General features: G+C 42.1%; 1 protein-coding gene across 1 annotated transcript in view; it reads left to right on the top strand.

Annotated features, from left to right (window-relative positions):
- The first annotated feature begins 2,427 nt into the window (after nucleotides 1–2,427).
- The window catches only part of TTC39A (tetratricopeptide repeat domain 39A), a 45,210-nt gene continuing 29,744 nt past the window's right edge, over nucleotides 2,428–17,893 (top strand). Inside the window, exons 1-2 of the mRNA XM_054285869.1 lie at nucleotides 2,428–2,494; nucleotides 12,584–12,688. Coding sequence (XP_054141844.1) covers nucleotides 2,460–2,494; nucleotides 12,584–12,688 — 140 coding nt within the window. The 5' untranslated portion in view covers nucleotides 2,428–2,459. The remainder of the gene's footprint in view (nucleotides 2,495–12,583; nucleotides 12,689–17,893) is intronic.

Below are 17,893 nucleotides of genomic sequence, written 5' to 3'. Positions count from 1 at the left end.
TGATAACAGGTCTCACAGTTATTACATAACTGCTCTAATCTGGAAACACAACCTTGTGCAGAGTAAAAGGAATTTTGTCCCATTTTACTTTTGTATCCTGTAGATAGGATCAAAGTTATGAGGTGTTTTCTCTGTTGGTGTAAGCAGTCCTATACAGGACTATACAAATAACTAGAAATAAATAAAAAATTTAACAGAAGTGCTGTTTTATACAAGATGTTTGAGGGTTTATTTTGCTGGTAATACAGGGAGAAATTCTTGCTTTTGACTTCAGAGGTCTGTCCTGGCAAGAGATCCTGTTAACAATGCAAATTGTCAGCTCTCTCAGGTTTGCATGTGCCAGCTCTCTCTGATCCACACAGACTCATTTTCCTGTGTGGCCAGAATTACTGTTTATTCTCTTGAGACTATGTAGCACTGAAATGTTTGTATTCAAAGCCAGAAGATCTTTAGGATGGTTTTCCATAGAATGCAGTCTCTCCTGAGATGCTACATGAACAGGTGTGGTCACTTACAAAGAAAAAAGTAATTTTAAAAGACTCAGTGGGTTTTTACGTAAAATCCTTGTAGAATTTTTTAAATACTTACTTAACCTCCTTATTTTTAAAATTAGGGTCCTTGAGTTCCAAACATTTCTGAGGATTTTGGAGTGTGAATCTCATTTTGGGCCCACATTCAGTAATAATTTTTACTGAATAACTAACTCAGTTGAGGTTCAAATCACTGACCCTGAATCCTGAAAAAGGTAAAGTACTTGTTGAATGTTAAACTCATATATTTAAATTCTCTAATTTTCTTTAATATGCTATCCATTTAACTTGAAATATTTATTTTATTTTACTGTCAGATATTAAAAGCAGAGCTCTTCTCAAGTTTACAATACTATGCTCAGGGGAGCAAATTTGTCCTTCTGTTTTAACTTTTTAAACTTTGTTCTTACAACATATAATTCTAAAAGTTGTAAAAAGCAATTTAGAGTATATTTTGGTGTTTTTATTAATAAAAATGTTCTTTAAGTTAGCTGTGACTGGCTACTGACAATGGGCTGAAGTGCAGAACTGCACAGGAGGTCTGGCTTCATTGTGAACGCTGGGAGCTGGAATGTATGAGCCTCACAGTCCAGAAAATGGAATGTATGTAAACAGGTGTTTTATGCTGGAAAACGTGGGCTTGCATTTGTACCAAAACAGCTCTTTTGGCAAAGAAAGCACGGGAAGGTGCTTGTCACAACTCTTTTTGCTATCCCTCACTGAGCTAAAACGCTTGATTTAGTGGAGACAATCATGACTTGTTGGCTGGTGTCAGAAGAGGGAATCATCCTCAGTCCCTGGATGTCTGGCTCTGCCCTGGGAGCAGCTGCACCCCGAGCGCTGGAGCGTGAGCCCGTCCTGCCACCCACCCCTTGTTCCTCACGTCACGAGCCGCATTGTCGGTGTGCAGCTAATAAATCCCTTCTTTTTTTAACCTTATACACCCACTGTTCCCGTTAATGTGCCCATTGTTTCTTTATGTCAACCCAGTCCTTCTGTTTGTCCTGCCACTCCCTCGGCCGTGTATACCTTTGCCTTCCTTTGCCTTGTTCATTTCCTTGCACAGGCTCCTTTCTTTTGTTAATCTCCTCTGAACTGTTATCCCCGTAACCCTGAAGCTGCATGATTGAGACGACTATAACTTAAATAATCGCCAAAGTAATGCAATTTTTTTTCGGTATTGCATATTCTATTTGCAATTTCAGTGGGTTTGGTTTTCTTTCATGGAAGAGGCAAGTTAAAATTGTAAATATTTATTTTGTTTATTAATTTTATGTTAATTAACAAATGAAAGAATTTAATTAGTTAGATCTAATTATTTATTTATGTGTTTTGGTCATAACTTGGTCCCTCTGATGTCTAAGCCCTGTGGGGTGTTCCTCCTGTGATACAACTCGCTGACTCCTGTGCTGGGGGCTGCACCCTGGCAAACCCTGCCTTGGCAGCAGCTGCAGAGTGCAGCTAATTGAAAACCTGGCGAAATATGAATTATGTTTTCCTCATGCTTTTTCTCGAGAGGAATTAATAACTCTTAATTCCAGCACACACAAGCGATGCCCGCGTTCCTCTGGGCCGTTCCCGTTGCGGAGCGACACGCCCGGGTCCCGCCCGAGCGCTGCGGTGGGACCGTAACCCCGGGGCAGCAGTGCATTCCCCTGGTGCCCTCCCATCCCCGTTACCACCCCATCCCATCCCATCCCCGCCGCCGGCGGAGGGCGGGCGCTGCCGCAGCCGCTCACCTGCGGGGGCGGCCCCTCCGCCCGGCCCGGCCCGGCCCTGCCCGAACATGCGCCGAGGCTCCGGCTGCCGCCGCTCCACACACACCATGCGAGCGGGCTGCGGCGGCCGCCGGGGAGCAGCAGCAGCAGCACCAGCCGAGCTCGCCGCCCTCCCGCCTTGCCCTCAGCCGCTGCCCGTCGCGACGCCTCCATGGACGCCCAGCCGGCCGGCAGCGCCGGTGCTCGGTACGCGGCTGGGGCGGGCCGGGGAGCCGGGCCGGGGGTCTCCGGGGGCAGCGCCGCCTCACCGGGCTCTGGGGATGCTCCGGCCCGGGCGGGAGGAGCGGCCGGAGCGGAGGGTCCGGCCGCGGGACGGTGTGAGGGGTGTGAGGGCGGTGGGGTTCTGGGCGCTGCAGCCCCTGAGGGCAGGTCGGGCCCCCGGGTCCCTGCTCGGGGCTGGGGCCGGAGCCGGAGCCGCCTGCGGCCCGTGGGCAAGGGCTGCCCAGGCCGGGACCGAGCGGGCCGGGACCGAGCGGGCCACCCCACCGACCGCTCCGGCCACCGGGCTGACCCCGCTGTGCCCACCTGTGCCGGCTGTGCAGGCACAAACTGGCTCTTGCACTTTGAGGGGGTTTTCTTTTTTTCTTAGACGAGAGCATTAGCTTGAGCTAATTACATACCTGCGCAGCAGCCCTTCAGTAGTTATACGCAAATTGCCTTTAGGCTTCAAAGGGTTCCTGAAGAGCGTGTCACGTCTGTGGAAGACCAGGTCCTTTTGCTTGAGCTCCTGTTTGTGCAGCTTGCAACACACCTTGACAGCGAAGGGCTGTTCTTTACCCTGTAACTCAATACCTCAAGAGGGAACTGCAGGTGGATAACTTTCTCCATTCCAGGTGTGCACTCCCAATGCCCCTAAAATACATAAACTTCCATTGTGTGCGTGTGAGAGTTGTTTCTTCAAAGCTGAATCATTCTGCAAATAACATTCTTCCCCCATGATGACGGGTGTTAAATTGTAGACATGGCTGCGTTAAAGGTCGGCTTGTGGATTCTGTATTTGACATAAGACATTTCTAATCATCTGTGCAGGAGTAGAAGCTTTTAAGAGTGCAGTTGTTGGGGAAGTCAGCAAACTGCTCCTTAGAAGAGTAGTGATGGCTCTGTTCATGGCTCTTCATCAGGTGTTTGGAGCAGTGGTGTGCTCTCTCTCTGGCTGCACACTTTCCCTTTATCTTAAAGTTGAAAACATCAAACATTTACCTGAGGCTTTATTTCTGCTGAAGAAACCAGATGGGAAAAACCATTTTGTGAACTTTACATTATAGAAGCTGTACAATAGTGTTCTTTTTTGGTGGCATTGATATTAGAGTTATTACAGAGATCAAAGGAGGTGGTCTAGTGGCATTTAAAGCAGCAAAGTCCTGTGGGATTTAAAAATCTAGAGTGCTACACTTGCTAATGATCGAAAATGACCTATTAGTATTTATATATATAACCCCTACCTGGAAGTGCTCAGGGTCTGGTTGGATGGGGCTCTGAGCAACTTTGTGTAGTGGAAGGTGTGCCTGCCCACAGCACAGGTATGGAATGAGATAATGTTCAAAGTCCTTTCCAGCCCTGTGAATTCTATGATTCTGTAGTTTTTAAGAGCTTTATATAATTTTTTTGCTGTGCTCTGTCTTGATAATTCTTTAACAGATGGCCCAGCAATTTTAAAATTATTTTTTAACTCCAGGCTGGAGAGGTGGGCTGTGTGTTGGCAATAATGATGTTAAATGATACCATTAAATGACCTCCAGGTGCTGTGTTTGCACTGACAAACAGGCTGAGGGACTGCAGTTGCATTGTGCTTCAGGAAGTTCTGAGCGTGGGGAACAACGTGTGCAGAAACATTTAGAAGCAGGAGGGAGCTTGGTGAATTTTCCAGGCGGGGCAGGTTGTCCCCAAAGTCGGTGTTACTGAAGCTGCTGGAGCTCTCGGTGCTGGCTCCTCACTGCCTTTCTGGAGCTCCATCTGCTGGAACCAGCTCTCCCATTCCAGGGTGACACTGCACTGGGATCTGAAGGGATTCAGGTGTTTGCAGTACTGTGCTACAAAGTGTTGAAAAGATCTCTCAGGATTTTGCCTAGTTTGTGGGAAAAGATTACTATTTCCTTATTGTAGCCCACATTTTACTTAAATCAGTCCTTTAAAATCCCAATGAAGCTCCCAGACAGTGCTTCCACAGATCTGAATTTGTGGTTTCTTTAGGTATCATGTGTGTTTTGGACATAGATTGAGATTATCACATCATCGTTGGAGGAAAAATGATCTAGTGGAATGATTGGAACTGAAAAGTAAACACATATTTGAGCAGGGGGGATGAAAAATGACCTCCCATTTTAGAGATTTTCAGCTGTTGTCTTCAACTTGATAATAAAACTTTCAGTCATGTGTTGTGAAAAAGCAATTGTCAGAAGAAAGTCTCCATCTAAGGATGGTCATTCAGATACACTTGACTCAATGGCTGGAGCCTCAGCTGTATATCAAACAGAATGCAGTACTGAATTTGGATGTCATTTTACATTTCTTTCTAACTAAAATTGCCATCCTGAACTGATTAAATCTTCTCACTGCATCTGCATTAAAACTTATTTTTTACCAATCCTTGTTTCCTGTCAGAAAAGGAAAAATTGACAGAAAGATCCCAAACTAACTGAATCTGAGTTCAACATCAGCCTCACTTATTTTGGTTTTCTTTGTTTTTTCTGCTCAGGTAGTTTGCTTAGTTGTTTTTGCACTCTGAAATGGAGAGAATAATAACTATTTTCTTCTTGAAACCACTGTGCCAAAGAATAACTCTTCAAAAAGGCCTTGGCAATGCTGAGTGCCAAGGCAACTTTCTACTGAGACTTCTTTTTCTCTTCTTGAGTATTGATTCAGTGGGCAGGCTCAAAGAACTGTAAAGGTGTATTGAAGTGCCATGCTTGAATTTTTACTTAATTGAAGAGAAGGTGGCATTGTTAGTGATCAAGGTGCTGTGAAGTATGCTTTGCAGGTGACTTCTGAAGAATAAACTCAGGCTGTTGGAAGCTCTCAGGGAAACATAATCTGTCATGTCACATAAAGCAATGATTAAAAGCAAAGCAGCAATCCCTGTTTGTTGAGGTATTTTGTGTCATTCCTATATATTATTTCTATGGGAGCTGAGATACTGTTCAGCAGTGGAATGATTTTCAAAAGCATGATTTTTTTTTTTTTAAGTTGCAGCAGAACATGTTACAGAGTAATTTATTTTGAAAAGACTTTGCTTAGATTTAATAAAAAACAAAGAAACAAACACAATCAAATGAAATAAAACCAAACAAAGAAGCATTTCAACTCACATGAAGTACTGCAGGAAAATGCTTTTTGGGCCAGAATGTGTATTTCATCCCTTCTGTGCTGGTCACCACACTGAAGTCTGAAAGAAGGGAAGTGTAAATCAGCATAAACAAGTACAAACCAGACACAGCAGAGTGAGTTTGCATTTTGCTTCATGCTTTATTTGTTAGTTTGCTGGGTACCTAAATGTGCTCAATACCATTGCATGGTAGTGGTCTAGTGCAGCTCTTGCTGAATTTTTTTTCTCATTAATTTTAGTGAGATGAGAATTAGACCTTTAAAAATTGAGAATAACTATGTCAGAAGTGTAGGTGGACCAGAGGCAGGAAAACTGAAAAGTCAGAGGACTTGGAAAAAAGAGCAAGTGGGTTTTATAAGGTTGTCTAAAGACTCTTAAAAACCCCAAAAGGAATGATATCAATCACACGTGACCTTCAAAGTGACAAAGATTGTAGATCATCTGAATTTAAAAAGAAGAACTATTAAAGTTTGCTAAACATTGCTGTGGTGTGATTTATGATGAAAATTTACTCCTAATTGCAGCAATCCTGTTAATTTCTGTAATGCTGAATATATTTGTTTTATTTCAATGTTGATCCTGTGTGAGGTAACTTTTTCTTTGTACATTTCAATAGATCAGTGCTGTTGAAGGACTTTGGGCTTATTTTTGTAATATTCCAGACTGGATTGTGTCTTTTTATATATTTTCATTCTGTCTGATGCAGGCAGTTCTGCTGCCTGGGAGTGCTCACCCACAGTGGTGCATTTCACCCTCTGAGCAGTCATGGCAGCACAACAAGGAAAGGGAACACAGAAATGACACCACTACATTTTATTTGTCTGAACAAACCTATCTTAATGAATTTATTGCATTGTTTGCCCATTCAAATACAGGATGAGAACTGTGAGCCTAATGCAAACTAGATCCTGCTTGGTCCAAGTTAAACATGGTGGGACCAAGGGCAGAACACGATTCTCTGCCAATTCCCTGGTCTTTGTGCTGCTCACTGCACTGCTTTGTCACAACCCTTTGATTTGTGAGCTTTTGCTGGGATGGAAGAGCTTTTTAAAAGACCTTTGACATTCCTGAGGCATCAATAACTCAGTGATTTGAGAGCTGAATTAACTTCAAAAATAAACGGTGTCATACTCCATGTACAACTTGAAATACTATGAATTCCAGGGTTGTATCACTGTTGCGTCTCTATGCAGAATATTTGGAGAACATGAATATTGAAACCTTTCCAGTTGCTTTGTTGTTGAAGTAATGGCATTTCTGCAGCACTGAGGAGTCTTAGACATGGGCCAGAAAAGTGTTCAGGAACACAGAAAGATAAATGCTGAGGTATTAACAGTTTGGCACATAGAACAGGAAGGGATATGGGAGAATTAATTTTCTTGCATTAACTTATTTGCTTTTGAATTATGAAGATATTTCTGTATTGTCCGAAAACTGAATAGTAACAAATTATGGTGAGAACTGCTTATTTGGTCTTTTCATGCAAGATTATTTCTGATCTCATGCGGGTTTGGAAATGCTTGCAGAAGAAAAGAATTCTTCCCAAGTGTTGTGCTTTTTGTTCTCTTTGAATGTTGAGGTTTTTTTCAGGCTGACAACTTGTAGTGCAGTGTTGCTCAAAGAAGTCAACTATTTAGAAAAGTAATAGTAGATTTAGGAATTATGTGGAAAAGGCTAAAGGAAGTAACCCCAGGTATCTCCCGATGTCCCTGTGATTATCCAGCACTAGGAGAACAGAAAATGGTGTCATGGCAAGAAGAATTTCCATGTTTCTGTATCTTTTGAAAAGAGGCAGTGGGAAGGACATCCTGGTGTCAGTGGTGGTGCCATGGGATGTGAACTGCTGAGCCTTTGCACGAAAAGGGCACAGGGAGGAACTCTTGGGGACACAGCAGGGAATGAAGACCCCCAGCCTTTTCCCTGTTTAGACTGTGAGGGGATAAAAGCCTGGGGGTTCCTTTGTTCAGAGTCCCTCCTTGGAGGCACCAGCTCAAGCTGTTATTTTGTTATTGCACCAAGATGAAATAAATTTAAGGACTGGGACATCTGAGACTCTGTTATAGCAAATTTGAGGTGGAGCCTGTCTCACTGTGAGTGTGGGATGTGCAGCTGTGAAGGGGCTTTGGCCCCATCCAGGAGCTCACTGTGACTGCCAGTGGCTCCTGGATGCTCAGACAGGGAAGTTTCATTAACACTGAAACTGAGGCCTTTGAAATGTGCTTTGGGAGGCTCCCACATCTGTGACTGATTGAAGTGTTAGCCCTGGTGAAGCTTAAATGGTGTTTGATTCTTTGTGTTTTATTCTCCTCCTCCAAATGAAGTTACCCATGCACGCAACCGCAGCTGACTTATGCAGATAAGGTAGATTTGGCGGAGAAATGCATCCATATTTTAGGATATGACTGATTTAACTTGCTTTTAATGTTTCACAGTACTGAAGGAGCTCTTGAATTACTATTAAAAGCATTACTACAAAGGCACAAACCTCAGACTTACCTTTCTTTGTAAAGTTCTGATAATTACTGAGGCTGAGTATTTTAGAATTTTGCACAGTAAAAGGTTCAAGATGCTTTTTTTATTGAAGAAGTCTGTAAACCCAGTGACAAATCACAAAGCTTATGCACTGCAAACTCATAGTAAGAAACCAGCCAACATCATGCAGACAGTGAAATAAAATTATGCATAAATATGGTAACTCCCATGCTCAAAAATCGCGTGTCTCTTTCCTTGTGGCAATGGAAAACATTTTTTTTTTTTTGGAAGATGCTTTACTGTTCATTAGTATTCCAGATTTTAGTTTTGCTTATTTTTGCTTATTCATTTTGTTTGGTACTGCTGTTGACATAGAAGGGATCTGGTGCTTAATTAAAAGGGGCATTGCCTGGGATATTCCAAGGAACTGTTTCCAGCTAGAGACAGTGGGGATGCAGCAGAGTAAGGAGAGCAGCTCTTGCTGCAACTCCCAGGATATGCTGTGGTTGTGATTTGTGAAACAACCCCACTCGTGCTCCCTGGGGTAGAGAACAACGATTTCATGAATAACAAAACCGCAAGAAGAACCATATGACTGTCCTTGCAAAACCTGCTGCCCAAAAGCGAGAAAGGAAAGAACCTTGTAAAACCAGCCAGGAAATGGCCTAAATGTGGAAATATTTCAGATCTGAGGTGTTTTACAGTTGTTTTCTTAAAAAAAAAGCATACGTATATGGGGGAGGGTGAAGGTTGCATACTGAAGGTTGTCTGAGCATACAGTTGTTTCTTGAGCAGTGGTATTCAAATAAAAACCTGCCAAATCAAGTCTTGAAGAACTTGGCAGATATAGCGAGACCCTTCACCATACAGGGCTTTAAGGACTATTTGGAGAATACAGTATTAATTAGAAATTGTACAAACAGCTAATGAGAATGATGAAAAACCTTTTCAGAGTAGCCCATGATCCTGCCACGGAACCAGCCAGTTAATTTTAGGTTGCAACCAGTAGTTATTGCCAACTAGGGCAAAAAAAACAGTAAATATCTTTTATCTCCTGCTGTGGCCCAGGTACACAATGCTGTTAGGAACATGTAATCGAGTCATTATTGGGACAGCCTGTGGATCTATTACAGTAATTTTTGTACCAAATGCAGCACAGGCTTTTCTGTACAGGATGCCATAAAACCAGCAAGAGATTTAATCATGTATGTTAATGGATTCAGAGAGTCTTCCTGGAATTGTCCTTTGCTAGTTTATCATTTTTGGGTCTTCCTTCTGCAGGGTATGTCTTCATTATTGGTACTGCTTTGGGTAATCTAGCAAACAGATAATTTCTGCCATTAGATGCTCTTGGAGAAACTAATTTATGTAAGTAGATCATGGCTGATCAACTTCCACAGTCCAGCTCTCATAATGAGTGGAAGGACTGGTAATGCTGCTTGTAGTTGTGTGCAGGGCTGGTACTGCTGATGTGCCAGCAAAGCACTTCAGGGGAATTCACTGGTGCATTTTGGGCAAAATCAGCCAGATGCACTCACTCCACTGGGGCTGGTACAGCTGATGTGCCAGCAAAGCATTTCAGGAGAATTCACTGGTGCATTTTGGGCAAAATCAGCCAGATGCACTCACTCCACTGATTAAATTGTTAGTGCCAACTCGCATCATTTTCCATGGCATTAAAGAGAGATTGTTACAAAGAGCGTGTAAAGTCCCACTTCCTCCCAAAGGTACAGGAACTAACGAGAAGCAGCAGTTTGGCTGCTGGATCGGAGCCTGTTTTGTGGAGAATCCTTGCTGGGAAGAAGCGCTTGCTTGTGTCTCTCGCCTGCGTGGTTCTCACATTCGCAGCAATTACTGCCCGAGTGCCGCCTGTCAGCTGCTCTCGCTTGGCTCTCCGTTCTGGTTCGCAGCTTTCTGATGTGGGCCACTGCCACATGCAGTAATTCTCGTTGTTTCAGCGCTGTAATTACAAGGGGATTTGGCTTCTGCCTGCTCTGGACAGGAGGAAAGGTAGCCAATGCTGCTGCTGCTCGTTCCAGACAGGTCTGTAGATCAGAGATAGGCTGGCAGCCGCCAGCCCCTCCTACACTGGAGGTATCCAGCTGCATTTGGATGCCGTGGCTCATGAGCCGGCTGTGGCACGGCCGGGTTTGTAGGATGTGGCCGGTGGATTATGCAGGTTTGTAGGATGTGGCCGGTGGATTAGCGATGCTCCCGTTGCCCGCAGTGCCCAATCGCAGAGCGGTGCCGCAGCAGGCGCTGCCCTGCGCTCCCCCCGGGGCTGTCGCTCGCAGCCGGCTCAGGAGCACCGAGCGCTGCCGGTGCTGGAGCCCGAAAGCTGAGCGGGCTTGCAATGACTATGTCAGAACACGCAGGACACTCAGCAGAGAGGTGAGTAGCAGCACGCTGCGTTTTGCGTTTGGCTTTGAGGCAGTTCTGTCCTGCTGTTGGAAGCAGGAGGGATCTGCATCCCCCTGAAGCATGACTAATCAGTTTGCTAAAATGCTGAGCACCCTCGAGTTTAAAGCATTTCTGCCCTATTGTTAGCAGGGACAAGTGATGGTTCGTAGCATTTATGTGAGGTGTGTATTTTACCCAGGTCTTAAGCCCTTGACTTGGGAGCTGCACCCTGTGCAGGTTTCCTTGGAGCATGAGGGAAACGTGCTGCTTGTGTTGCTGCTGCTGTGGGTAGCAGTGTGCATTGTTATTCCAAAAAGGATGCCAATAATTATAGTATCTTGTTTCTGCTTTGAGCTTCAGCAGTGGTTTTATTCTTTGTCATCTTTCTGTTTCAAAGGAGCATTTTGAAAAGGTTTATTTGTATTGAATGGGGTAATTCTGCTGCATGACAAGAAACAAAAAAACCAAAAAACCCAGGTAAAATGCTAGTAGTCTAAATATTTTAAAACAGGTGAAGATATGCTTTATTGTTAAATATATTACTGGGTTCAGGGACACAGATTTAAAACCAGGAAGGTAGGAGTTTTAATACAATAAGCAATAATTGACCAAGTTTTAATAATTAAGCAGGACTCAGAATAGCTCAGAGGAGGCAGACATGATATTGCATTTTGTATGAGGCGGATGCCAAAACTTGGTTAATCAATGCTTGCAAAGCACTCACAGAGTGTCTTGGGTGCAAAAGGATTTGCAGTGGAGCTGAAGTTGAGATGACAAAGCCACTAGGAACAGCGTCACATAGTGTTTCTCTCAAATTTAACGTCCTGCTTTTTGTATATATAATTAAACTCTTTATTTCTTTGCAATCATTATTTGTGAAACCAAAATCAAACCACTGCTGCAGTGGGTGGTTATTACTGATGCTATCTGCTCGTGCTGTGCTCCCCTGCCTTCTCCTTAAGATCTTATCAGGACTTTGCTTTCTGGTTTTCCTTTCAGCATTCTGTGTTGTGCTACTTTTTAAGGAACTAACACAGTTTCTAAGTCACAAGATAGATCACATTAGTTAGAGCTGTTCAGAATCAGGAACATGGTGAGGATTTGTTTGTATTTTGTTGGAGGATGTTTTGTACATGCTTGTATACAATATATTAGTGCAGTGGAGCTCTTTGATCATTAGATGCAGATGTTTCAGTGTCCTAACACTGCCTAGGTGACCTTAACTTCATTAGTGCAAGGCTTTATTGTTTCTTTTGTGGATTTTTTTTTTGTCCAGCAGTTCTGGTGGTGATGAACTTGGGCCAAACTAACTCAGCTGGTCTGTATTATCCTCTTGCCAATAATTTAAAGACCAGCTGAGAAGCCTTGTGACAGGTCAGGCTGACATCTGAATGTTGTAAAGGAGAAAAATACAGCCAGAGTAAGTCACTGAGAGTCTTCTAACTTTGAGATACCACAGTAGTTTATTCTGAGTGCAGTGGCACTTCTCAGAAACAGTGATGTTCCCACAAAGATCCACAATGGGAAGTGTTAACCCACCTGTGAGTTTGTAGTGGTTTGTTGCTCAGGCACCACTCAGCATGAGCTGAATGAAGGCAGATGTTCCAGCAGCAGTTGGAGTAATATTCTGATTCAGATTGACAATGTCTCATCCCTAAAGTGATAACATGATCATGATGTCACCAGCTGGAGTCTTGCAGCCTTACAGTGAGATGTGCATTGTCACCCAGTGCTTCTGTGTTCCTGCTACCTGAGCTCATCAAATTGCTGAGCTCCCACATGGCAAATTCAGCATGTCCAGGTTCTTACCATAAAGTATGTGCAGTTTGTTTTGGGTTTTTTTCTGAAAAAAACTTCAGTCTCTTTCACATGTTACTTGGTGAAAGCATAGTTAAAAAAAACCTCCAAAACCCCAAATCCACAAACATAATAGGAGTCACTTTCACTTTTTGCAATCACTAAAGATAAAATAGCAGGTTATGCAAGGGAATAAATCTGGGTTTGAGGAAGGGGGGTTCAAGTGCAGCAGTAATGCACTGGTAGGAGAACAGCTGTGCTGAGCTTGTTGTCTCTTCTGGCAGGTCATCCACGTCAGACCTCAACGTGGCACTGCGTGAATGTATGGCAGCTCTGGATTTATTTCTTAACAACAAGTTCTCAGAAGCTTTGGCTTCTCTACAAGCAAAGTAAGTTGATAAGACTTCCTCCTTTTTCTCTGTTTATTTTTCTTTTCTTCACCATCTCTCAGGAGATTTTGACCAGACAGCTGGTTCTGTTTAGCCCTCTGTTAATAGTTGATAAGTCTTTAGGGTTTTGGTTCAGAAGGGAGGGGTAAGTTAATGTGTTAAGTTTTGGGGAAGACTGATAAGTGCTCTACACTCATGTGAGTAAATAAAATATTGTTATTTACTCACACAAGTGTAAAGCACTTATTTGTCTTCTAAAATTGATGTCCTCAGCTGTAATGCAGTATGTGAGATTCTTTCTCCTGGAAGAGTAAAATCCATCTTCTGTCACATTTTATTTTTGTCTTCTTTCCCATATGTTTCTGCACACTGTGAGAATCTGAATAATTATAGTTATGTCTCTAAATGAGCAACTGACCATCACTTGAAGGTTTGAGAAACATTAGGTATGAACTCTTTCTTTGTTGTTGTAACCATTTGCAGAAACTTTCTCACAGCTTATTTTGCAATTCAGTGTTGTGGTCATGCACTCTGTTTCCTAATTATGTTGCAGCCCAACTTGTAATGAGTGGCCCAGCTGCAAGCAATGAGGTCATGAAATAGTTCCTAAAAATTGTTGTGTCTTTACAATGTCTGTGATCTGTCATACCCTGTCCTGAAGTTACCTGTGTTCTTGGCTTGCTGAAGTCTGTGGTTAATTTAAATTTCTCCCCCACCCACCCAATTTGCTCCATTTATTTTTGAGCCACCAGCAAATTGCATCATGCCTTCTTTCAGGACACTGGAATATGAAAGAAGTAAAATTCATAGTGTGAATTTGATATACACCAGGGGTATCTACAATGAATGCTGCATATCTCCTTTGCTGAGGTATCAGCCTCAGATTTGATGCCAGAATCTGTAGTTTAGCCATGTAAGTACACTCTGGGAAAGAGATTAATGATAAATTGTAGCATCAGCTGTTTAAGTAATGCTGGGTTTATTCACAGCAAAGTCGTTTAGCGTTTATATATATCATCAGAAGATATAATAAAAATGGTAAGAAGAATAACTGTATTTTCATTAAATCCTGACAGTAAAGCCCCTGTGCCCATCTGGGAAGGCTCACTCAGTGCTTAGCATAAAATAAGGGAATATTTTATTGCAGCAGGTTTCCAAAACACTGCAAAAGCTAGTGAGGCTATGGATTGCTTTTTTCTGTAAATCCATTTTTCTTCTGTTGCATATGGTTTTCATTCAGCTTTTGTTGGGCTCTGCAGAACATATTTCATGAGCTGATTCTCTTTTTGTACCTGACTCTGTTCCTCACTGCAAAACCATTTTGAAACTAATTTTTCATTTCAGCCTGTTGTTATGAGGAGGCCCTTATTCCTGTTGCCTTTGGCACTGAGGGAAATAGAGACTTATGATCTTTGTGAGTGCAGTGAAGAAACAGGATGGTGAATTTCCCCACAGATGAAATCCATTATGGACACACTCCATCTCTTTAGGAATGAGAAGAGTTGTAGAGTGGGCACATGGGGTAGTCCTGAGTATTTTCTTTCTGAGCCACCAGTTCCTCACTGTTCCCTTTTGGTGTGCTGAGATTTGAAATTAGTTTTCAAAGTCCATAAACATACTATCAGTGCTTAGAGAAATGCTTCTCAGTTTTTACATGCTTGTGGAAAATTTAGTATCTTAGATTTTTGTGGCTCTAATGCTTCTGGTGTAGGAGATACTCTGCTCTGTATTATGTTAATGCAGATTCACTAAATTACTCACATTTGACTTCCACAATAAGTGTATTTTCAACTAATTTGTACCATGTGAAACTGACAACAGATTTGGCACAATGTGAGAGGCTTAAAATCAGAAGAGCTTTCCTAGCAGCTTAAAAATAAATATCTGAGGATGGTGTCTAGACTTGTGTTGAGGTAAAGCTCTTTTTTTCCTGTTAGAAAAGCAAATCCATCACAAAGAAAAACAAATCCATTATAAAGAAGAGATCTCATTTCATAGAAAAAATACATCTGGTGTTTTTGCCTCATGTTATGTAACTTTTCTTGTTTCCTGAACTACCTTTTAGCTTTTAGAGTCAGTTTTCATTATTATTAACAACCATTGTACAATAGTGGGTTCTGATTATGTCGTGCTTTCTGCAGGAAGTTTAATTAAATTTCTCTTTTATATGGGGTACTCACACTGCATCCAAAAACTCTTAAGAAGTTCCCAAAGTTCAGTCACCAAGCACAGCAGTGATTTTCAATATGTAATGTGTTAACATGCATAACACTGAAACTGTCCAATCACTGGAGCAGGGGGAAAGGATCTCATATTCCTTCTCAGCCCTGAGCCATGCAGTAAATCCATTAAATGCTGATTGGATTTTAGCCCTCATGTAATTGCAAACAGACAATAATAAATTAAGGGTTGATTCTGGTGAGATGTCTCCTTCCCTTCCCAAGACAAATGCTTAATATTTTGATAATTATCCTGAAGGAAAACATTGCATAATCACCTGATGGTTTGGTGATAGCAGATCCATTGGGAGAGTGGTAAATAAGATAAATTTGTGACAGAATTATCTGGACCATTGGATGAGGCACACCACATGTGTTGCTGCTTGCAATACTAAAGTAATAATAAGACCGTGATTCGTTCCAGGCAGTTGACTTTATTCTGAAAATAGACTCCAAAAAGCACTTGGTGTTGTTTGGTGGAATATTAATTCTAGAATGACTGTGCTTTGAAAGCTTTCCCTGGGAGCTGATCTCCCAAAGATCAGGTGTGGTTGTCATGTGGAGAGTGGTGAAAGAACAGGGGGAAGCACACCCAGGCAGAGTGAAGCTCTAGGCAGTGAATGGATAATTATGTTGCTCAAAGCTTGGGTTAGCTATTTATTGTAAGGAATGTCATGAACAAGAACAAGGTTGTTATTTCTAGGGAGTTTATTATTTTATACTTGAGATCTGGAAGAACAACTTTTATAGTCTTTGTAAGTAAATTAATTGCAAGCAAAACCTAACTATATTGTTGGTTTCTTCTCTTTGCTGGAAGAACTTAGCAGCTTATGAACTTTGATTAAAAAGGCTCAGGGATTCTCTTGCTGAAGCACAGCTTTTTGTCTTGGCCCATCCTGGTGGTTTGTGCTAACGAAGGAGCTGTGGTGGTGGCTGACTGGAGAGGTCCTTGCTGGTTGTTAACTTATTGCTACTGAAGAGTCCTGCAGGAAAAGGGTTTTAACCAGAAATGTTGGTTCATCAATGTGAGCATTTCTGTGAAAGCCTGTGCCATGGTCTGGTGGGATGTTCAGACATTGGTGGAACCTGGAATCAAAGATGAGGAAAGCCTTTGGGCCCTTGTGACCACATTCTCCTGATGCAGGTTTGATTTGGGCATTGATCTCTCACTCTTGAGCCCTCCTGGATGAGCAGACTCTTGACTGGTCTGTGCAGAGTCTGTCTCACTCTGTCCTGTTGGATTTGTTTTAAGTGTTGGAAGCACCTTGATACTAAATCAAAATATGGATTTGAATCTGAGGTTTCTGTAACTTAGGAATGCATGTCCTGTCTGCTGAATTACTTTAAAGGATCTGCAGAAAAGATTTTGAGTGCTGTTTTTCACAAAAGATTAATAGCCCTGGGTTAATTCTGAGGTCAAACCAAGGCAAGATGTTTGATTTTCATACTTCAGCTGGAAAGCTGTGACTGTTCTCACTTAAGCAGGAATAAAAGTGTTCTCCAGCAGCTCCAAGAAAGGGCAGTGCTGCAAGATGACAATGATTGCACCATAGCTGGAGAAGAGGCATGTGGCAGAACTCCATTACTGCCTAAAGATATTACTTATAATCCTCTTATTCAGTCATGTGATAACAACTACTGGGATAAGTCATTAATCACAATATTAGTTGCATTCATGTCATACAGGCTTGTTAACTCCAACAAAGTCCTGAGGAAATTGCTGCTGAGGAATCAAAAGAAGAAAAGTAAAAAGATAACAAGTTTCATTCTGTAACCATCCATATGAAACCCAGGCCTTAAAACTCCTGGGAATACTCCAGGATGTAGCTGGCAACTTTAATTGAATGGTTAATAGAAATAGCATAGATAAATTGCATTTCTGCCAGCATCCCCACCCCTGAAATAAAAGAACAAATTTGAATGTTGCTAAATACCAGTTTGCTAATGATAGACATTAATTATTATCTCCTTTAAATATTAGAAGTAAAATAGATGAAACCATTGATTAGGGAAGGGGTGGTTTTGTTTCAGAAACAAATTACTGGAGAGGGAAATCCCTCTTCACCACATGTACATGAAAAGTACCAATTTTCCTTTTAGTGCAGTGAATTTAATGTTTATCTGCTTTGCTTTAGAAAGCAAATTTCTGTAATTTTGAAAGGGTGGTATTTCACTCACTTCCCTGTGCTTTGAATTTGAGCCTCTGGAAGGGTTTTGGTTTAGTAAGTACAAGATGAAGTGTGTTTTTCTGTGCCCAGTGAGGCTGATGAATAATCTAATGAACAGAAACACTTCATCAGGCTGACATTTTAGTGTGTTCATTTTTTTCTACTTTACATTATCAGTCTGCTGAAAGAATCATGATTTACAAGGCCAAGAAAGAGCTGTCTTAACTCCATCGGATTTTAAAGTAATTTCTCCATTATCTATCTATTCTTCTTAGCTTGCAAATGAGATGGATGGTGGCACAGTCTGGGTCTCATAGCACTTATGGCACCAGGATATTACCCAAAACAGCTTTTCTGCTAGATTGGTTTAGATGGTGAGGGCAAGTAGGAATTGAGGACAGCCACAGAGCACAGGCTGCAGTGAAGTTTAAAGATGTGCACTGCAAATTCCTTCAGTGCAGGCAGCCTGCTCTGTGCCCTGTGTGTTGGAAAAATCAGCCCTTTGTCATCACTGTGAGGGTTGGGAAGCACTAGGCCCAAGTCACCACAGTGAATTATTAGATTATTGATTAATGTAGGATTATCTGAAATTACCCATTAAATTTTCTTTCAGTCCAGTCCAGATACCAAAACTTAGGGAGGCAAGTGTATTTCTGGGGTGAGAAATTACATCAATTGAGGTGTCTTTAAAGTCTGGCTTTTCTCCTTAAAAAACCCGACAGAATAAGAGGAGATGAGGTTGGAAGGCACCTCAAAAAGTCATGTACTCAAGCAGGGCCATTTTGAATGTCTCCAAGGATACAGACTTTACAACTTTT

The sequence above is a fragment of the Melozone crissalis genome, unplaced genomic scaffold (genome assembly GCF_028551555.1).
Source record: "Melozone crissalis strain CALT ecotype California unplaced genomic scaffold, PUWL_Pcris_2 ptg000045l_1, whole genome shotgun sequence".
NCBI classification, from domain to species: domain Eukaryota; kingdom Metazoa; phylum Chordata; class Aves; order Passeriformes; family Passerellidae; genus Melozone; species Melozone crissalis.
Note: the sequence above shows the minus strand (reverse complement) of the source record. Positions and strands in the feature narration are given on the sequence as shown.